The sequence below is a fragment of the Trichosurus vulpecula genome, chromosome 6 (genome assembly GCF_011100635.1).
Source record: "Trichosurus vulpecula isolate mTriVul1 chromosome 6, mTriVul1.pri, whole genome shotgun sequence".
Classification (NCBI taxonomy): domain Eukaryota; kingdom Metazoa; phylum Chordata; class Mammalia; order Diprotodontia; family Phalangeridae; genus Trichosurus; species Trichosurus vulpecula.
Genome location: NC_050578.1, coordinates 72,961,433 through 72,985,466, shown reverse-complemented (window position 1 = coordinate 72,985,466; position 24,034 = coordinate 72,961,433). Strand labels below are relative to the sequence as shown.

Below are 24,034 nucleotides of genomic sequence, written 5' to 3'. Positions count from 1 at the left end.
CAAGATATTTGAACAAATGTAGAAAATCAGGGCAGGACCACAAAATTGTAGAAGGAACATGTCCCAGTTTTTTTTGTTTGTTTGTTTTGTTTTAAAAAGGAAGAGAACAGAATCTACACACTATGGACGAATGATCATAACTTAAATTCCTGGTAAAATTCTAGAATTATCAATAAAGAGATGGTTGTTACCCCTCTAGAAAATGAAGCAGTGATTAGAAAGAATGAGCAAGGGGCAGCTAGGTGGCACAGTGAGTAGAGCACTGGCCCTGCAGTCAACAGGACCTGAGTTCATATCTGGCCTCAGACACTTGACACACTAGCTGTGTGACCTTGGGCAAGTCACTTAACCCCAATTGCCCTGCCTTTCCCCCTGCAAAAAAAAAAAAGAGCAGGCAAGTTTTCATCAAGAACAGGTCTTACCAGATTCATTTCATTTCCTTTTTGACAGGATTGCTAAACTAGTAGCTGAGGGTGAATGCTGTTGATGGAGTTAGCCTAGTTTCAGGAAAGCTTAGGATAAAGTATCTTATTCTATACTTGTAGAGAAGACTTTGGAGAGATGGCTTAGATTATAATAAAATCAAATAGATTGATAACTAGTTGCATGGCCAGACACAACAACAGTTGTTAATGGTTCAATACCATCATGGCAGGAGGACTCTAGTGGAATGCCCTTGGGGAAGGGGAAGGGAAGGGGAAGGAAGGGGAGGGGAGGAGGAAGGAAGAGGGGAAGGGGAAGGGAAAGGGGAAGGGGAAAGGAATGAAAGGCAGAGAGAGAGAGAGAGAGAGAGAGAAACAGTGACAGACAGAGAGACAGAAAAAAACAGAGATGATGGTGATGATGATGATGATGATTTTGATGCTGATTTTATGGGGTACAGCATTTTAAAATAAGTAAGTAGATTGCATGTCATCTTGGGGAGGGTTAAGGGGAGAGAGGGGAAGGAAGTTTAAAATTTAAAAACCTGTGGAATTGAATGCTGAAGACTAAAAATAAATAATTTTTTAAAAAAATTACAAGAAAATAAAATAAGCAAGTAAATGAAACATAAGAAACCATACTAAAATGGATAAGGTTGTTTGGTCCAATCTAAATAAGGACTGAGTTTAAAATGCAGTTTAAAAAGAACATTGTCTTTTTCTATACAAATACACAAATGAAGATTGAATAAACATCTACCAAGATTGAATAAACGTCTACCAAGAGGCACAGAAAATGATAAATGACCTGGCAATCTGGTGGCAGAGGAGGAGAGGAAGGAAAGCCAAGGGAGGAGGAGAGTGTGTAAGACAACAACAATACAACACAACAAGTATAAACAATCCTTGTCTTTTTTCTTCCAAACAGTGCAGAAGAAAAGTGGCAAAGTAGTGGCATGAATGAATTCTAATCCAAAACAAAGTTCATCTAAAATAGAAAAAGGAGTGATGTCTAAGAATCAAGACTTTGTGTCTCAATTTTTCAAGTTTTGAAAAACTTCTCCAGTTTCAGATTAAATCCAGAGTCACAGTCACTGTCACTGTCACCCACACAGTGTGCAATTCCTGTAGGGTCTTGGGTGTAATTAGACCAGGAAGTTGTAGCTGTTTGCCTCTGCCTCCACATAACTTTTGACTATACAGATGTTACCGTATATAACTGCCATAAATCTGTGAGCATATCAAGTTCATTTCAGGAAAGAGTAACTATTTCCCAGAATAAAGGAAAAACACACTCATTATCCAAATATAGAAGTCTAATTTTCACTAAGATAAGATGAACATTTATTTGTTGTCTAGGCAACTCTCATTCCAAAGTGTGAGATTGCCCTCTCTCACTCTCCTGAAGAATGAACTTGAACCACTTGCCAACTATTACTCCTCCCTTCCTATCCCCCCTTCCATCTCCAAAAGGAGATAAGTACAGTTTTTCTCTATTCCCCTAAGCAATATGATGTTTGATTGATGTAGAACAATCTAGTTTTTAAGGCTCCCAATAGGTTTTCTCTTAAAACAAAAAATATAAAGAAACAGCTGGCTGTCATGAATGTTCACATTTTTTCCCTCCTTTTTCCCCCCATGATCCTAACAGTAGCAATTTTTCCCAGAGGTGTCGATGGTTTTGTAATGAAAAAAAAAATAGTAGCTTTTAATATTGTCACTCACTCTCTTCTCAATACTCTCTTTTCTCTAGGTTTCTGTGACACCACTCTCTCCTGGTTCTCTTCCTACCTAGCTGACCACTACTTCTTAGTCTCCTTTGCTGGATTTTTATCAAGGTCACACTCACTAACCCCAGGGATCCCACAGGGCTCTGCCCTCAGCCCTCTTCTCTTCTCCCTCTATAGTATTTCACTTGGTGATCTCATCATTTTCCATGGATTAAAGATTCTCACATCTATTTATCTAGAACCTCTCTTCCGACATCCAGACTTACATTTTCAACTGCTTATTAGATATCTTCAACTGAACATTCTACAAACATCTTAAACTCCAAAACAGAACTAGTAATCTAACCCCTAAACACCCTCCTTTCTAAACTTCCTTATTACTCTGTGGGGCACCACCAAACTCTTAGTCACCAAGATTCACAACTTAGGTATTATTCTTGGTTCCTCATTCTTTCTCATCCCTCCATATAAAATCTGTTGCCAAGGTCAATTGATTTCACTTTTGTAACATCTCTCAAACACAATCCTTTCTCTCCTCTGATGCCACAACTACCCTAGTACAAGCTCTCACTCTTGGAATGTTGCAATAACCTACTGGAAAATCCACCTGCCACAAGTTTCTCCCAACTCTAGTCCATCCACCCGACTGTCAAAAGTGATCTTCCTAAAACTCAGGTCTGACCATATTACCCCTCTACTCCATAAACTCTATTGGCTCCCTATTACCTTCTCTTTGGTGTTCAAAACCCTTCATACCCTGGCCCCTCCCTACCTTTCCAATCTTCTTATACTTCTCCCTAACTCATACCTAAGCACTCTTTGATCCAGTGATGCTGGCTTCTTTGCTATTCCTAGGATAACATATTCCATCTGCCAACTCTAGACATTTTCACTGTTTATCCTCTATGCTTGGAATTCATTCCCTTATCTGCCTCCTGCCTTCCTTTGAGTACCAGCTAAAATTCTACTTTCTCTACTAAAGAGGTGACTGGTGGATTCTTTCTAGTTTCACTTGACCTCTTTCTAATGGATGTGGACAGTTTTATTCATGAATTCTTGAAATAAGCTATTTAGTATTTTTATGGTCATTTCTTCTAAGTGATTTCTCTTTTAATTTTAGGTCAATTGTTTTTGATAGGAGATGCCTTATATTTTCGTCCCCCTCACACCCTGTCGTTTGTTCTAGCATTTCTTATTATCTCAGAGAGTCCCTTTCATTTGGAGAGTCTTTTATTTGGCTAATATTTTGTACTTCCATTACCAAACTATTTATTCTCCTTCCACTTCTCTCTGCTAGAACTCTCATTTCACTTAAGCTTTGTTTCTTCTAAACTGCTTCATTTCTTCTAGTAATTCTAACAAAGCTTGTGGCAAGGCTATGTTTTTGTTTGAAACTGCTTTTAGGTACAATAGAGTTATTCTTTTTTTCTCCGTTTGTGTCTGGGGCATGCATAGGTCTATGACATTTCTTTACGAATAGGGCTGTACTTTATTTCATTTCCCCAGCCTTACTTCCTGAATTGGACTTTGTGTCAGGGTCAGACTCTGGGCATTTTTGGAAGGAATCGTGGGGGTCTTGTTTGGTCCTGATCTGTCTGTACAGTCTTGAGTTCTTCCACTGTTTCCTGCAGGTATTGAGTTCTGTGTTCTATGAAGGACCTTTGCAGCGGCTCAGACTACCAAACTGTAGTCTGATCTTGGCCATGATTAGATCATTGCTCTCCCAGTCCAAGTTATATAGGCTCCTGACCCAGATTATTGGGTCAGCGGGACATAGTTGCAAACTCCAGAGAGAAAGGCTAGGTTTTCCAATGATTTCTGTGTTAGAATTCTTCCATACACCATTCTTCTGTGTTTAACTTTTCTGATGGATTCCTTCCCTACTACACATAAGTTTCTGACTATCTCCTTGTCAGGACCTGATCTAAACTTGAAAAATTCACCTAGCATAATTTCTCCTTGGATTTCTTAATTATTGCTTAGTCTGGTACTTTTATCATATTTGACAGAATCATTTTGGGAGAGCTGGACTGTTCTGCTCCCTTTTGTTCCAAGATCTTGAAGCAGTCTTTTGAGTTTGTATTTTGATACTTGTATGGCTTCAATGCAAAGGTGGGCATAGGGAAAGTTGGTGAAAATCCTCTTGGAAATTCCTGAACTTAGTACTTCTATAGATAAGCTTTCATTTCTTGTTATGCATATTGGGAATATGTTTATTCATTCTCTGATAAGTAATTTTATATTCTATGGGGAAAAATGAGGAAATTTTCTCCTGTTGTGAGGGGAATTTGATCAGGGATCCCTAGTCAATTGAGGTCCCCTATTTACTTGATGGAATTATAGGACTTTTAGATATTGGGAGACTTGGCAAGATGTATGTTACAGGACTTTCAGATTTTGAGTGATAATTCCCATATGAAAGGATCAGGAAACTAGGCTGAGGATTGATAGAGGTGATAGATTTGCCCCTTGGCAGGGCTAACCTCAGTGAAAGTTTCAAAATGGTAGAGAGAGTGGAAAAGAAATTCATCTCTTAGGAAAGAACGTTTTCTCTACAGGTTCCCCTTGTACCTCAGCAAGCACTGCAGAGGAGCAGGGGAAGGGATTCCTCTCTTCTTGCCTCTTCCTTCCACCTCACATTGGCAATGACTTCTTTCAGCAGAAAGAGATGTATTTAAATTATGTTTCCTAAACCCTGGCCTTTTTGAGGAGAAGACAGATTCTGAATTCCTGAACAGTGTTTTGATTATTGGGTATGAACAGATTAGTAACTTTTCCCACATAATAACAAAGTGCTTTCTGGAATGAACAGACCAATTCACAGCTCCAGGGTCAGTGAGTTAGTCAGTCAATAAGCATTTATTAAGTGCCCACTCTGGGTCCAGGATACAAAGAAAAGCAAAACAGAACCTTTGCCCTCGGGGAGCTCACCATCTGAGGCATTTTATGCCTGAGCCACTTCCCCATTATATGCATTAAAAATCCAAAGTTCATCTATTTTTTTAAAGTTTGCTTACATTCATGATTAATGTTTAGTTTTGAATTCCAGTTACCTAAAGTGATGAATCCTAAATATTCCATTACAAGTGCGTTATTATATGTGAAAAGGGGATTGTAAAAAAAAGGCGGGGGACAGAGGATAGCATATTTGAGAGGAGCTGAGGTTTAGAGCTTTTATGTAATTCACCAGGACTCTGTGCTAACTGGGGTTTGAGTTAAGTGAAAGAGTTCCTTATGGATTATCATGTTTTATTAAAGTACTGAAGGAGAGCAAAGCTGGGGTTTCCCCTAGACAAAAGTCTGAATCATGAGTAAACAAATCTAAATCTAAGTGAAGGGAAGGCAATGGAGAAAAAAACCAAATGATCCCTGCTGAGGTAGACAATTCGGGGAAGGTCACTCCTCCCCTCCCCCCATTTGTTCTGTCCATGAGCTGACTTAGGGATCTGCACCTGAAAGAAAGCCAGAAGGGGAGCATTGATGTAAGGAAAGTCCTATGTAGGGCTAGCTGAAGGGTGAAGCTGGAAAAGAGTGTCTCTCTCCACAGAGAACCGTAACCCTAATGCATCCACTAAGAGGGAGTAGTTAGTTTCCCTGATGGACTAACAACTTCCATCCCATATATATTTGCTACCCTCTGAATTCTTCATATTCATCAATCTTTATATAATGCAACACACTGTATTACTTTCAGATATTACAATTTGTTCAGCTGTTGCAAAATGGATGGCGACTCACTTCGTTTTCAAGTACTTAATTTCATAACACACACAGGAACAAACAGAAATGTTGCTGTGACTATCTTGATTAGATAGGTAGATAGATGCAGATATGCATACATACATACTTATAGCTATAGATAACTTGTCTATCTATATCTATATATCCATATCTATCTGTCTATTTAGATATAAAACCTTCCTTGCTATCTTTGACTGGAGACTTGTAATCAGGAAGATCAGCCTTCAATTGCCATTTCAGACTTTTAGGAGCCATGTGACTCTGAACAAGTGACTTCATTTCTCTCAGGCTTAATTCTGACACCCCCCCCCCCCGATAAAGTGGGAATAATAGTATTCCCTACCTCCCAAGGTTCTGTGTATCAAATGTGAAGCATTTTGTAAACTTTAAAGTACTGTAAAATAGCTACTATGATCACAATGTTTTTATCATCGGGTATGAACAGATTAGTAACTTTTCCCATATAATATCAAAGTGCTTTCTGGAATGATTCGACCAATTTGCAGCTCCCTCTCAGTCAATGAATCAATAAACCTTTGCTAAGAGCCTACTATAGGTCCAGCTTTGTGCTAGGTACTAAGGATACAAAGAAGAGCGAAATAGAACCTTTGTTCTCAAAGAACTTCTAGTCCAGGGGTGATGATGAAAACTAAGCTAAGGTATACCTCTGAAGCCAGCTCCCACTTTCTTAAAAATATCATTTAATTTTCAGAGTATTTACATCTCAGGAATGTTAAACACTACAAATTTGGGCTTTATTCATTGTTTTGTTAATTGTCTAGTCTTAAGAAAGTGAAAGAAAAAATGCAGATTGAATTAAAAAGTGTGTCCTTCATTTTTAGAAAGCTGATCATTAAACATTTACCAAAATACTCATACTTGGAAGCCATACCTTTATGACTTCAGGCCCCCAGGAAGCTTCAACAATCATTATGGAGCTTGAGACCTCAACAGTTTGGCCAATAAAATCTTAAGAACTATTTTCTTGACTTCTAAGAAAATTTTATTTTTATCTTTTCACTAACTGGGGGCAAGAGGGGAACCATGGTAGAGACTGATCCTATTACTGTGAGTCTGAAATTGATGACCAAGTCTATTGATTTTTTCTTATTCTCTTGGAAAATAGATTTTACCCTTACAAAAGAAAATGAACAGCAATTACTGACTTCCTTCACCATTCCCCTCATCTTAAGCCTATTTATTATGGAGTATGTTATAACAAAACTCCTGTTTGTTTGTTTTTTAATAGGACACTATCTAGTGCTGGCAAAGAACTGAAAGACAATTTTTTGAAAGCATTAGCACAAAGGGAGGAAGACAACCGTACTGGAAAAGTAACTGTGAGTAAATGTGAAGCAACATAACATAAATTATGTAGAAGCCAAATCCAGGATTTTAGGTATAAATTTCACAAAAAAATTAATTTTAATTAAAATTAATAAAAGCATTTTATGAAAATAATTATATTTTATTTTCATGTCTTCATTTTATATTTTATTTTAGTTTAGAATTTTTTCCTTCAAAGGTAGAAAATATAAATTAACAGAAATTATTTTCATTGAAATGTACAACTTTTTAAAGTAAAGTGAGAAAGGAACTTAGGAGTTTAAATTTTCCTCCACAGTTGAGATTAAAATAATGGTTTTGGAGATGGGAATAGAAGACATCTAGAGAGATAATTTGGAGTTATTTCAATCCAAATGAAATAGTCTTATTGAATTTGAATGGGAGATATGATGCTTTTCTATGTTGTTAATATTCCAAAAGAATATCTTTTTCCGGATGAATATGTTACATATAGCTCATATGTTTCAAATCAGAGATGAATGAGGCAAATGAATAATCATGTGGAATTATAGTGACAAAAATAATCAGAAGTAATGTGATAAAACTGTAGAACAGGGATAGATAGATAGATAATGTATGTATATATCTATCTATAGATAGATAATTTGTGTATGTATCTATATCTAGCTATAGATAGATGTGTGTATATCTATATCGATCGATCGATCAATAGATAGATAGATAATGTGCATATGCATATCTATATGGATAGATAGATAGATAGATAGATAGATCCAAGATTATTTCACCAAGGAGAAATCATCTAAGAAGATCCATCTCAAGATCTTTGAGATCAAATTCAGAGGGTATACCAGTATTCCAAAGTCAGAGTGTATTCTCATTTAGAGAAGATTCTTACTGTGGCTAGATGCTATGGGAAAAACTTTTCCCAGTCCCTAAGGCTCCACATTCTCTTCTTTCTTGGTAGCCCCACCCCTTTCTATTATTAAAAAAAAGTTAAAAATAAACATTTAAATTTTAACAACTTAAAAGGAGAGGAAAATGGGCTTTAGGTTTTGTATCTTTTCTCCAAGGTCTGTTAAAATTGTACGTGCTGCTGTAGTTGTTGCTGTGGAGAGGGAGTAGAGGGATATCTCATCCCTCACCTCACTAGAAGTCCAAGAGAAAACTTGTATTAGCCATGTCTTTAAAAAGAGACTGCTTTGAAAGAAACTGGAAGCTGTTTCTCCTCCCTCCTTATAATCCACAAAGCAGCTAGATTTTTCTCTCACAAGTGCTGATCACCTTAGTTTCTTCCCTGTCCCTCATTACACCCACCACTCAGTCATGGGGACCAAGGGAGACTCTGGTCATACATGTATGGGGACCATAATACATGTAGCCCAACTGAAGGGGCCCATATAGGTACTCCATAGGATGGCCCCTATCATACAATATGTAACAAAAAAAAAGATGGATTGGTCATATAGTGAGAGCAAGAGTTAAATAATGGATTGCCTGTGTACTTCATAAACAAGATGAGGTAGGCTCCTCCATTATCCGGTGGACCCCTTTGTGGAGTCTTTAGTGGAACATGGAGGAGTAATGCAGGATAGGCAATCATGAATGGATTGCGATCTGTCTAATGGGAGGAAACAGCTAATACATGCCATAACAGATACATTTGAATATTGAATATCTCCGACAATCTAGTACAATGTTTTGTACAAAGTAGTCATTTAATAAACATTTGTGGTATTGAACTATATGTTAATAATTTATTTGAGTTATGCTTATTCAGAATAGATATTAATACCTATCAACAAATTGATTCCATAATTACCTATATAAATTATTAAGGTATATTTAGTGTGCTTCTATCCTGCACTCAAGACTATGTTAGGTACCTTTTAAATTTCATAAACTTTACAGGAAAGGCCAAAGTTTAACCAATATTTCTACACTCTAAATGAAGCAGAGATTTCTATAGACTCTACCATGTTTATAGCATTTTCTAAACTTCGAAGGAACATATAAATGCAAGTTATAGTATTATAGTATTATTCTATCATCTAGTTTTATGTAATTGATAAATTTAACAAAATTACCATCAATGCCCAAGTCATTGTGACAAATGTTTTCAGAATAGAATGAGGATAGAGGGCTGTATGGCTCTAAAAGAAACCTACCCACTGGTTAGGAAGTGTCATTGTGGTCTGGACATTGTTCACCTATTTTTCTATCCAAAAAACATCTCTCCATCTTGTCCATGTATAACTATATTAACTATGCAAACCAATGCAAATAGGCAACTCTGCTAGACCTTTAAATCTTATAGAGTTTCCCCTGGAAGCACTAATAGGTTAAGTCACTTAGTGATAGTCACATAACTAACATGTTTCAGAGATAGGATTTGAGTACAGTTCTTAGTGAGTTTACATTCTATACAAGTAGTACTTTATACTGGGCCTTAATAATCACTGTTGCCCTTTTGCAGTACATAGAACTCATTCCTTCAGAAATATGTTCTAGAAATTTCTTTGGAATAAAAAACAAGCTAACCACTCTGATTATGGCTTCCAGAATATGCCCCACCCTTTCCAAAAATTCAAAATAACAGTAAAACCTTTGCCTATCTTTAGTGGGCACCTCACCAGTTTTCCACCATTTTTCAAAGATCATCGCTGAAGGCTCAGTAATCACATCCACTAATTCTTTCACTATGTCGTCCTAAACCAGAACTTCATCTCAATTGGTACACTTTCTTACCATTCCTCCATTCATTTTGGCCCTCAATTTCTTGTTAATAACTTTTCTCTAATAAGATGTCCCAAAAATCCTGGTGTAGTTTTAAGCTGTTAAAGCTTAAAAGCTTTTAATGAGTTTTAAAGCTTATTCTTATCTGATAATGAATTACTTGGAAGAGAAAATAGAAGCAAAAGAAACCTTGGCAGATTTTACCAAGCTAGAAGGGATCAAGTATGGAACTGTGACTGTATGTCAGTTGTCTGATAATCAGGCAAGTTCTTAAAGTCTCATCCCTCTGTTGAGAGGAGAATAAAAGGAGAAGAGTAGAGAGAAACTATAATCTGCCATATGGAAGGGGCACCCACATCACCAAATACTGGAAGTATTAAAGCATTTAAAATATACTAGTTAGAATCCTCAGTTTCTGGGAGTTTTATGTTTCTTTAAAGTTCTACTTAATTTTCTCTGGGAATCACTACAGTTTGATTGGTGACTTGGTCTCCAAGCAATAATTTGACCATGTGGTTTTGAGACTCTTTTTTTCCTTTTTAAAAAATTTTATTATTAATGCTATTTTATTATTTTCCCAATTACATGTCAAGATAATTTTTAGCATTAATTTTAGAAGATTTTGGGTTCCAAATTTTTTCCCTCCCTCCTTTCCCCTTTTCCTAAAGTGGTAGGCCATTTGATATAGGTAATACATGTGCTATCATGTAAAATGTATTTCCATATTAGTCATAATTGTGAATGAAGAAACAGATCAAAAGGAAAAAACCATGAAAAAAAGAATAAAGTGAACAAAAGTGTGCTTTGATCTGCTCTCAGGATCCATCAGTTCTTTATCAGGAAGTGGAGAGCATTTTCCTTTGTGTGTCTTTTGTGCTTGTCTTGGATCATTGTATTGCTGAGAAAAGCTGACCACTTCACTCATAGATTACTAGAATAACCATTTATATAGTGCCTACTATATGCTAGACACTGTGCTAAGTGCTTTACAAATATTGCCTAATTTGATAGCTTCAGTAGAGTATCAGGAGAGAAAAGTACATACACAAAAATCATGAGCATTTTTACATAGCAATAACAAAAACCATGAGGAAATAATCATACCTATTTCTAATCTTGCTTTTGAAATCATGATCCTTTCCTCTGCCTTTTGGCGTTTCATGAGGAATAATAAATTCTATTCCAAGGTCTTATTTTTAACTCTGTGAATCTACAGGTTTCAAGTATTTTTTTAACAGCTTATTATTGGATTCTGCTTTCTAATCCATTTTGTCACTTTCTTTCATTTTATGGATGAGATCATTCCATTTATATTCAGTTTTGAGTGTTGATTCTGTGTTTTCCTCCATTATATATTTTCACTTCTTTTGCCACTTGCCCTAAAACAAAGATTTTTTTAATGTGATTATTGTTAGTAATCTATGAGTGAAGTCATCTACTCTCACTAAATATCCTGAGCGTCTGTGGAGGGACTCTATAAGAATGTCCCTGGTCAGAGAATCTCAGACTTCAGGTGCCCCTCCAGTTACCCTGAGCCAGATTTATTGCTTCCCTGGCAGAACCCTTCTCAGAACCCCTTCCTTTCCCCTTATTAATATCTCAATTGATTTCTTTGAAGATGTCCTGGAACCTTTATGCAAACCACCACAATGTCTACAAATAGGAATAATTTTATCTCCTTTTGACAACTTTTATACCTTTAATTTTCTTGTCTTATTGGGTCTGCCTCAGGTTAGTCACCTGTATAATGTAGAATGAAACTGGTATTAAATGAGATATTCATAATTCATCTAACAGTTATCAAAAGGAGATTTGCATAGCTATGGCAGGAGAAGGATTTTGGAGTAAGGGAGGAATCTTTTCTCGGGATAAAATATTGCTTCAAATGAGCGTGGCTTCTCAGCATTATTCATGCTATTGGTTTATGAGTCAGGAGACTCATGCCTTCATATACTGGCAGTTTTCTATCCAGATGATCAAGAAGCTACATCAACAGCTCAAGCCTTGGTTCCTAGAGACAGTCAAATCCAAAGGATAATTTCAAGACTTTTTAAAGAAAAAAAAACTAGCCTAACTTATTACAGAGGTGGGAGGGAAGGAGGAAAAATTAGGATTATAGCCCTGATCACAATTTATTTCTAGAACTATGAAATGATATTAGGGAGAAGGGGCCTCACTACTTTGTTAGGAAAGATAATAGTATTTCTCCTTTGAAAATAATATTAACTTTTGGTTTTTCAACGCATACTTTTTGGTATTTTAAAAGAGACCATTTTCATGCCTATTCTTTTCTTAATTTTAGCATAAATGAGCAGCAAATTTTATAAAAATGGTTTTGTTGCAACTATTGATATAATCATGTGTTGTGTATGTGTGTTGTGTTTTGTGTGTATGCATGTGTGTGTGTGTGTGTGTGTATGTGTTTAACCTCTGATCAGTGATGATAGGGGCTTTCTTAACATTGAAATATCCTTGAATCCCTGGTACAAAAAGGGGGTTGTAAAATTTGCATCAATATTAATTAGTGATATTGGTCTATGGTTATATTTTTCTAATTTATCCCTCTTTGGTTTAGATTTTGGGATAATACCCTTCCAATAGAGAATTTGATAGAGAGATTTCTTTCTAAATTATTAAGAATTACTTAGCATAAATAATTACACTTTAAACATTTAATAGAATTTACTTAGAACTCCATCAGAATTGGGTTCCTTTTTCTGCTTTTTATGTATGATTTATTAAATTCCTACCTCTGAAATTAGGTTATTAAAAATCTTTATTTCTTTTTTCTTAATTTGAGTTTTTTATATTGTTACTAAAAATAGTCCATTTAAAAATTCATTTTTCTATAATATAATTGTATTGGGTGTTTTCTGTTAATTCGTATCATTTCTTATCCTTATGTGTTTACTTTGCTTATTTTTAATTTTGTTAATTTGATTTTCCTCTTTTTTTGGATTGTTAAAGATTTATCAACTTTTAGTATGTTTATTTGAGGAGTATTTTTCATTTTATCTCTTTTAGATTTAAATGAACTTTGTGCTTTTAAAATTTTCATTAATTCATTGAATATTTAATATTAATTAAATTCTCAGTTCATTTGTCTTCTTCTATTGGTTTGATGAAACTTATCAGGGACATAACTTTTTCTTCTCACTTTTTAAAGGCCCATCAGGGGCTTAATCAATCTTTGGCCAACTAATGGCTAATCGCTTTCCAATTTTATCTTTTGATAGAAGGACTTTTTCATATCTTATGAGTTGACAATAACTTTACATTTTATTCAAAAATGTTAAACTTTACTTACCTGTAACTTCTGTGATTTCATCAACTAAGCTGGATGAAAATCAATTGATCAAGGGTTTCCTGATTGTTTCTCTCAATAGACACACAGATATACTACATGTATGTATATTTGTATGTATATACACACATATATAACTGATCTATTGGGGAATGAGTTAACATTATATATATATATATATATATATATATATATATATATATATATATATATTTTTTATATGGGCAGCTAGGTGGTACAGTGGACCTGAATTCAAATTTGACCTCAGATATTTGCTAGCTGTGTGACCCTGGCCAAGTCACTTAACCCTATTTGCCTCAGTTTCCTCATCTGTAAAATGAATCAGAGGGAAAAAAATGACAAACCACTGCAATATCTTTGCCAGGAAAACCCCAGAAGGAATCACAAAGGGTTGGACAAAACTGAAAATTACTAAACAACATTTAAACTAAGCAACTAAAAGAATATTTTATATACATACATATGTACATGTGAATTCCCTGCAGATCTTGGATATTAGACTTTTATCAAAAATATTTCATAAGATTTTTAAAAATAATTGACGAGTTTCTTTCTTAACCCTAAGTACATTGAGTTCATTTGTGAGGAAGAAGGCTCACTGCTAGACAAACTCTATGAGACTCTACACAACCAATTGCATTTAATATTCTGGACAGTAAACATTTTTATTCACTTGGTATACCCTGAGCGAATGCTTAGACTAAATTCTCTGATTATGCATCTCATTTAGGAAGCTCTGAAATATTCTAGATCAGGGGTGGGAGGCCTGCAGCCTCAAGGGCACATGTGGCCCTCTAGGTCCTGAAGTGGGGACCTTTGACAGAGTCTAAACTTCACCAAACCAAACCCCTTAAAAAAAAGGTTTTGTTCTGTAAAACTTGGACTCAGCCAAAAGGCCACATCCAAGGACCTAGAAAGCCACCTGTGGCCTCAAGGCTGCAGGTTCCCCACCCCTGTCCTAGATCTTGGTGCAATTAGTATAATGCATCCACAAAGAGGAGGACCTGAGAACCCTCATCAGATTCTGTGCTGGTTATATGAAATAACAGTGGCAAATATATTTCACATGTGTATATCTCTATGTTTTATGTTTTTCATGATAATAATGATTAAGTCAAACAAGGTTATTTCTGTTGTATCTTTCAAGAAATCTTGTTATAGTTTTTGCGTATGGATGGGAGACATCTCAATCTTGACAGACTCTATAAATGGAACCAGAATATGAAAGTATATTGCAGCTAAATGGAAAGAGAACAGATTCTTCTTTGAGAGGAAAATAAAGGATCTGGCAGAGTGTATATAGAAGGGCAACAAGAAACATAACATTGTTATTTGGACATTGTATAATGAAGTTCTCATGATAAGTATTTGCAAAATTGAAAAAAATGACCTTTTGTATTCACATCTGATGCAGAAGCTGAAGAGAAAAATAAATCCTGTGAAAAACTTGAGATTTTCAAAACTAAGTCAACATATGCTTTATTGAATATACTTTCTCTTTTGTTGTGGTAAATAAAGTATGTATATTTCTTCTTTTCCAAACTTTTGTGAGGTTTTTAATCCAAATGGTTGTTCAATGGAAAGAACCCAGGGCCTGGAGTCAGGAAGAACTGACTCAAATCTGTCCTCATACATTTTCTAGTAGAGTGAACCTGAGCAAGTCACTTAATATCTTTTTGTTTCAATTTCTTCATCTATTAAATGGGGTTATAATAGCACCCATCTCCTACAGTTGTTGTGAGGATCAAATTAAATAAAAATTATAAAGTACTTAGCATGATAAATGCCACATAAGTATTAGTAATGGTGATGATGATGACGGTGATGGCATGATCATTTTTTATAAAGGGATCATGTACTACTGATAATATGCATACTCTTTTCTGGTCCCATTCAGAAATCATTACGGATCTATCATGCCAAACTGTTTAATTAAAATATCCCTTATTTTTCATACATGTATAATGTCTCTCCCACTGCCCCCTCCATTGAACAACAGTCAAAAAGAAAAATAAAATTTTTATCATCAACATGAAGCAAACAAATTCATATAATAGCTATGTCCAAAACTATATAACTTCCTCCACATTTTAAGTTCATCACTTCCCTGATAAGAGGTGAGTGGCATTTTTTACTTTAGTCTTTAGAATTTGTGATTTATTATTACATTGATCAGAGTTTTAAAATTTTTGAAATTTTTTTTTCTCCATAAGGTTGTCATGGTACAAATTGTACTTCTAATTTGCTTACTTGACTCTGCATCAATTCATAGGTCTTCCCAATGTCCTTTGAAAATCTTCATTTCATCATTTCTTGTGGTGTAATAGTATTCAATTATGTTAATATGCCATAATTTTTAGCTATTCCCTAATTGTAGGACACTGATAAGCTAGGTGACACAGTGGATAGAGTGCTGGGCCTGGAGTCAAGAAGTCTCAGCTTCCTGAGTTCAAATCTGGCCTCAGAAACTAGCTGTGTGACTCTGGGCAAGTCACTTAACCCTCTCTCCCTTGGTTTTCTCATCTGTAAAATGAGCTGGAGAAGGAAATGGTGAACCACTCCAGTATCTTTGCCAAGAAAACCCAAATGGGGTCATGAAACATTAGACAGAATTGGAATGATGGAACAACAACAAGAAAAAAAATAGTAGGGCACCCCTTAGTTTCCAATTTGGGGCTACTATGAAAAAGTTGTTATAGATATTTTGTGCAAATAGCTCATTTTCCTCTTTCTGTGATGTCCTTGGGAAGATATGAACCAAGTAATGGTACAGGGGTCAAAGGATATGCATAGTTTAGTAATTTTGGAGGCATAGTTCCAAATTGTTTTCCAGCAAAGAGGGGAAAGATCATGTCAACACAATGTTTTGGGTCATAGACAGCACAATCTTCCGTTTCATTGAGATTTCAACACAGGAAGTGGGTATATTAGGAACTGCCTCATTCATAGATTTTTCAGACTCAGATACAGTGGTTTCTTTGAGCACTGGTGAAGGAACAAGCTGTAACCAATGCTTTCATACTAGCCTCAATAATATATATTTCAAAGCCAAAATGCTTCAGCCACATAACTGTTTCCATGGTCAATTACTCTGTGTTCCATAGCAAAGTTTGCATATTTTCCCCAGCCTTCCAATATTCCTCATTTTCACTTATTGTCATCTTTGCCGGTCTGATGGTATGAGATAGAACCTTAGAGCTGTTTAACATTCCTTTCTCTAATTAGTACTTTAGACTATTTTTACGCTTATTGATGGCTCAGATTCTTCCTTTGAAAATTAACATGTATACCTTTTGACCCTTTATGCATTTGAAATAGCTTTAAGTCTTCATAACTTTTAATCAATTTCTTATATATCTTGCATGTGGTTGGTTCAGATATTTCACTTGTGTCTGACTCTTTGTGATACCATTTGGAGTTTTCTTGTAAAAAGATACTGGAGTACTTTGTCATTTCCTTCTCCAGCCTAGCACTTTATCCACTAAGCTACCTACCTGCCCCATTGATATTATTATCATGATTTATTATAGTTATATTTATATTATTCCTTATATTGAACCAACTCTGCATTCCTGGTATAAACCCAACCTGTTCACCTTTCAAAAATAGCAGTTAAGTCATCATTAAAGATTTTTCAAATCAAACCCCTTGGACCATTGAACCACCGCCCCACACCCCACAGGTATTCACAAACCACTAAATAAGAAGTAGGGCTTTAGGGTGAACATATGCTGATTGGCTTTGCTAATCTGTTTAGAGAAGGCTTACAGACCTAGTCCAAGGTCATTTCTGATTCTGAAATTCTCCAGAAGTAGCAAGATTGTCCGTGGTCATTTGGGGATGAAACTAGAGGCTTTACTAGAAAGATTAACATTCTCTTCATCATTTGATTTTGTAACATAACAATTCTAATATCAAAAAGTCTATAAACAACTTTCTCAGTTGCCTAGGTGGAATGGTGTTCTTGTTGTATTTTTATACTATTATTGAGATAACTTTAAGCTAATAATTTTTGATTTACTAATTAGAGGTGGAGGTGTGAGTAAGGGTAAAGGGAAAGGGAAATGCCTTTCCTCTCCAGATATTCGTGAGAAAAGTAGTTATGAAATCAGATGCTATCCAAAGTTGGTAATGTGGAATCTATTGACACTTATTTTCCCACAGAATATTGACTATGCAAACAGTTATGTGACTGGTGCATTTTGGCTTTGAAATGTGTATTATTGAGGCTAATATAAAAGCACTGGTTATAGCTTGTTCCTTCACCGTCACTCAAAGAAACTACTGTATCTGAGTCTGAAAAAATCTGTGAATGAGACAGTTTCTAATATACCCATTTCCTGTGTTGAAATCTCAATGAAACAGAAGACTGTGTTGTATATGACCCAAAACATTGTGTTGACATGATCTATCCCCTCTTTTCTATTTTCTAACTCCTATACAAATGTGGCCTTTCAAGAAAAAGAAAGTATTATGAAAATTCTTATTTCCCTTTTAACTGAACCCATGTTTATCCAATCAATAAAACCCTATGGAAATTGCATAACATAAAGATCATCATGGTTTAATTTCTAACAAACATGTCTCTGTTGGGAAAATGAAATGTATGTCATATCCCCTTTCTCTAAAGAGGAAGAACATTAAAAAAGAAAACAAAACCCTAAACTATTTATTTCCTGAAATTGGATGTGTTATATTCTGTAGGATATAACCTCAGTTTTCTTCACCTTTCATAAGGGAAAATGTCATTGTTTCACTGAGTTAAATTTTGGGGGACAAAAAACACCCAGTCATTACAGCTACCCACATTTCTTCATTTCCTACCTACCTTTGAATTCAAAATCACTAAAAATGTGTATGCAGAAAATTGCATATGTAGTAATGATTCATGTAACCACATGTCCTATTTCTGATAGGAAAAAATAGTTAATCTTACATTAAAAATGCAATTAAATCACCCAGTATAAAAATGTCCTAGAAACTTCTGCAAATTCTGTATTCTTGCCTCTTGTTCAGAGATCTAACTGGAAAATCAGAGAATTTCTCTACTCAGAGCTTAAGTAGTAAAAGATATTTAACCAAACCCTACTTCCATTATCAAGCAAAGTGCCCTGTTCATGGTAGAGAATCAATCGATATTTGATTCGTTCATTAATTCAACAATATTTTTTAACCTTTACTCTGTGAAAGGCATTTTGATAGGTGTTTTATTTGTTATTTGCCTGGACAATTGAAACTAGCATACCTTCTCATGAGTGAAGACTGTGTTTCCTAGATAAAGATAGATAGAAGATAGATAGATAGATAGATAGATAGATAGATAGATAGATAGATAGATAGATAATCAGCTCTTATTTAAGGGAGAGCCACATGAAAGCACAGCATAGTAATCAAATCAAGGTTTTTTTTCCCTAGTATAGGAACACAGGAGGGGCAGTTTGTCATAATAGTTAAAAAGTAGTCCTCAGATTCAGGAAGACCCATTTCAAACCTCATCTGTGGGACAGGTATAATTCTGGGTAAGTCACTTAACCTTTCAGTGCCCTGGGCAGCTCTCTAAGATTTTAATTTTGAGAGCAGGTAACAGCAATTTTAAGAGCAGCAGTCTACATTGGTAGAACGTTTCCTTGTTAAGAATTCCCAAAGGGACAAAATCACAGTTCCATGACTAACGACGATAACAACAACAAATTGTGCCACATTAGCAAAATCCTAGGTAAATGAGCAACTCAGAATATTGATTAGTCAGATGACAAGAGACAGAAGGACTCTTAATAGTTTACTATTTTGCACTCCAGAAACAGAGTTAGGAGCAGAAAAGGTATCCTGATCACATCAAACACATCTTAACCAGGTAATTGCACCAAGTGAATTTACACTTCTTGTACAAATGTCTATGGAAGAGTTTTTGAATGCAAGCTACAGACAGAAGCACAAATATATTTTAACGTGAAATATACACATTCTCAAAGCCAATTGGATATTTAAGGAAGAGGTCTGCTGTGGTTTGGAGGAAGGGTAGTAAAGTAACTCCATCTTTTCTGGCCTAGATTTTCTCTGTTCATCAGGTTGTCCATTTCTCAGCTTTGTCTATTCCTCCATTACCCCCTTAGTCAAGTCCTTATTCTTTTCTGGATCCTCCTCACATATGAATAGTCTATGTTTATAAACTATAGGCTACCATCTTCCAATTTGGGGCCTGTATGGTACATCCCCATCTGTGACCTCAGAGGCAGATAAAAAAAAAACAACCTACCTGAGTTCAAAATGAATGTTCACATATTTAAATATTCACAATTTGACAATGACCAAAATTAATCTGAGAAAGCAAACCATTAAGTGCTCAATAAATGCTTGTGGACTTATTAACTTTAAAGAAAACCTACCTGAGTAAGAAGACTCCTTCCTTCTCTATAAAGCTACTGAGCTGCTGTGATGCTAGAGTAGTATCCTCCCTCCCCAGGTGATAACTTGCCCTGATGCTTTCCTAAAGCATGGCCTTGGTAGTTCTGGGGAATCATGGCCTCCCTTTCCTGCTAAGGCTCCCTGCCAACATCCTTGATTAAATCCCTTACCTACCCCTTCTAAATCTTGCTTTGAAATAATATGACATGTGTTGTGCCCAAGTAGGTTATTTATATGGACACTTGGGTGTGTCTACATGCAGCAGGAAAAGAGTAGTGGATAGATATCTCTGGAATCTCACCCCTTGCTCTCCCCAAGAGACTTTATTTCCTCCCTGGAGGGAAACACAAGACTGGGACCAGGCGACTGGTCACTCTGCTCTCCTCAGAGAGGGGATACAGGACAAGAAATAAATCTACCATCTTCCCTAAATATTGCTAGACTCAGTTAAATGATGTTTAGGTTAATGATATTTTTGCATTCCCTTAATGGAGAAGGAATGCCCTAAGCTATATCCAAAGGCTTGACTGCCTTCCCATCAAATCCTAGTTGTACAAAGACCATCACAAATATTGGGTAGTGAATCAACCCATTTATCCAAGCTGAAAGCATACAGAAATCAGAGAAATTCTACAAATTAGAATGTGCTTTATAATACACAGAATGAATGAACTCTCTTACTGAGAATAAACTGTCTCAGCTCAACCAAGAGAGATTTCTCATCTCATCTAAAGAAATTCCCCAAACTCTGTTGTGTCTTAGATGTCTTTGGTTAAGTCATATAGCTTTCTCTTAAAATTTCCAAATAAAGAGATTCTTTGCTTTTAACAGTGATAACTCATCTATGAAGCCCTTTTAGTCTTAGAAACAGACATTGACAACAGTCTGTCTTGATTAAGGTAATCATTAGTGGTCATTAGCAAATGAAAGTGTGGTTGCCCTATAAGAAGTACATGAAGTACATGCATTTCTTAGGTCTTCAATTTAATATGGAGTCTCTCTCACAACACTTAACCTGTTGTCATAGAACATAGGCTTATTGGCTGATAGGATCATTGACTTAGAGATGGAAAAGACCTTAGAAGTCAAGTAATTCAGTTACCTCACTTTACAGATGAGGAACAGAAGACTTGTCTGAGGTCACTTAGGTGGTGAGTGAAAGAACCAGAATTTGAAACCAGATCCTTTGACTAAGTTGCACTGAATACTCCTGCCTCCTAGTTCAGTTTATAGATTGTTAGCATTAGAAGGAACCTTTTTTAGATTTCGAGATCACTTACTATAAAGTTTCATTTTAAAGATGGAGGAAATGAGGCCTGGATGGGTAAAGTGGCTTATCCAGTCAGCAATCAAGTCAAGAATTGAAAGCACATCTCCTACCTCCCCACCATGTCAGGCTTACTTTATTACTTACTTACTTGTGTATTTATTCATTCATTCATTTGTCTATCAATCCATTTGTTTATTTTGCCATGCTACCTCAACACATCAATCACAATTTGGGTCTATGTGAAAATAGTTTCTCCTCCCAACCCCCACCCTTTGGTGAATTAGGGAGGCAGAGCTACTCATAAGGCCCACAATGTGCCCAAGTGCTTTGGCAGTGCCTCCTGTGCATGCCTATAGATACCTGTGCTCCCACTCTAGTCATCTGATCTGGATTCATCCATCTCTGGGCTTACGTGTCATAGAAAGACAAATTTTAAGCCCATGCTACTAAAGTAGAAGAAAACAAAAAGTTTATAAATGTCTTAAATTTGTAAATGAAGGGGAGTAATAATACATACATATATTCTGTTCCATATATAATGCACATGTATACTTAGATATATAGAACAGAATTAATGTGTCTATTTGTACATATATACACATATATAATTTGAGTATTAAAACTTTGTGAGCTCTTACAGAACTCATAGATTACTTCAAGCTTAGATGTATGCAATATGAAATAATTTCTCTTGGGGACATATATAGACAAATGTATATATACACACATATACACATACACAATATACACATATAATATATACACATGTATATAATACACATATGTAAATTTATGTATATAAATATGTATGCACATATGCATATATCCTGTTCCATTCATGTACATGCATATATAAGGAACTGAATGTATATTTGTATATGGATTCATATGTACACCATATATGCCAACAATTTGAGTTTCAAAATTTTGTGAATTATTTCAGAGCTCATAAATAGCATTACTTCAGACTTAGAAGATATGCAACATGAAACAATTTCTCTTGGTTCCACTATCTATACTAAGAGATACTTATACTAAAATACCTTAATAAGGGAAAGGTTATTGCGTCTGATATTATCTAATGCAAAGAAGGCTAAGACACAGTCTGTGTTCCAGATTCAACACATAAGAGATTTCTAGGGGTCCTGTAGTTGATAGTGACAGAAGTGATGCCAAAGTGGGGATGTTGAACAGGGTCAAATGTTTCTCCATGATTTTGCCAGGGGAATCAAGATCTCCATCTGGGGCATCTGTGATACTTCCAAACTGGAAGCCCAGAGCCCACAGAAAAGGGAAGAAGAATATCAAAGAAAGGCATGCATTGTTCTGGCAAAGAGAAGAGCCTGGAGTGAGGATTGGAAGCTTGAGAGAGCCACAGATGGTGAGCAGAACCTCCCCAGGCTAAGTTCAATACAGTTGGCAATGCCTCTGGCTCCAGGATATTGCCAACCTGGCATTCAGGGTGTCCAAGATGAGGCCTCAGCCTTTCCCAAGTATCTGGAAGATCTCCATTGACTTGCTTTTTAGACCTTTTTCTACGGCTCTTTTCTCTGATCTCTCGCACCTTTCCTTTCTCTATTCATTCTCATGCTTTGGGTTCCACTAGTTGAACAGAGGGATTGACATGCATTAGTAATTACTCAACATTGAGAGGAATTGACCTTAGAATACCCTGGATTTAGTCTGCCCTTCCCCTTCCTCATAGCAATTCAGTCCTCTCATATCATCAGTAGCTAGTTCTTTTCTCTCCTCCTCCCTCTGTTCCTCATCTGCACCAATGAAGTGAAGACACCTCTTTAGTTTTATGTCTTCTTGGTCATCTTAAGCAACACTCTTTCACAAGATGGCCTGCCTATAGCCTGCCCTGAATAGTTCGGCTTTGGCAATGAAACTGCCTTCACCACATGCATATCCTACCAGACTGAAGGCTTCTACCTCCAAAGGGGATGAGGTTTGGGGGAAGCATTGGTAGCTTCCTGTTTCCCTTCACCCAGGAAAAGCAGGACCAACTCTACCAAGGGCCTTCTGGGCAATCTCATAGTACTTTTTGAGGATCTGGAATTTTATTGTTTGGTGAGTGTAGAGCAAAATCTTTTTGACATCAGTGTGTGGTTTTTTTTGTACCATTACAAATCTAAAATGACCCCAGATTTTTCTGTAGCTGTTTTCCAGCATTTGCCAGACTCATGCCTATATTGATTTAAATCCTTTGCTTTCCTCTTTGATCCCCCATTCCCCCAAATTTCCAAACCCCTTGTCTCACTGCTGGTTTCTGTCCATGCCCAGCTGTCATTTCTGTCAATGCTAAGATCCACTGCTTGGTCTCCTACTGCCCTTTAAAGGCCCAAATCTAAGTATGTTATATGCATCCACAAAAGTCACAGCAACAAATCATCTCCAAATGCCTTCACTCAGTCCAGCATCCTTACATGTCAATGGGCCCACAAATATCTCGGGCGAGAGAAATTATTCCCAAGATGTCATTAAGCCCTAGTGTTATCAGTGGAAATCCCCATACTTTCCTTAGGGAGATGTCTTCAAAAGCCAGAAGAAAGGGTTTATCCTTAAGCCTTATTAAATTATAACTATATTTTTACATTAATTCACTAGGCAATGAAATACAAAGTATATACAGCATGTAAATGTGGTAAAAAAAAAAAGAGTAGATGGCATCTACTCAAATGTGGAGTAGAAAGCAACTACTCAAAAATATTTCCCTCAACTTGGAGTGGACTTCTATTATTTCTCCATTAGATATCCATTTATTTAACAAATGGTTTGCATGAACCTAATTATTATGCATATAGGGAATAATGTTAGAGGATATCAAAATGTATAAGTTCATATCAAAAGGTATTGCCTTCATGAAATATTCCACATGTATTTATATTACAAAATTCCCCTCACCTACTACTGGAGAGATGAATGTCAAGGGATACAAAGATACATAAATTTATAGAAATATGAGATAGAAAAGGAAAAGCACCATAAGAAGTCTACAAACGCCATAGAGGTTCAGAGAGGGAGAGAGTACATCTAGCTAAGGGATCAGGGATGACTTCATAAAGGAGCTAGCTTTTAATCTGGGCCTTTCAGA

General features: G+C 36.0%; 1 protein-coding gene across 1 annotated transcript in view; it reads left to right on the top strand.

Moving 5' to 3' along the window:
• Positions 1-24,034, top strand: part of CFAP299 (cilia and flagella associated protein 299) — a 441,174-nt gene that overhangs the window by 143,046 nt on the left and 274,094 nt on the right. Inside the window, exon 4 of the mRNA XM_036763718.1 lies at positions 7,155-7,233. Within this exon, the coding sequence (XP_036619613.1) occupies positions 7,155-7,233 (79 nt within the window). The remainder of the gene's footprint in view (positions 1-7,154; positions 7,234-24,034) is intronic.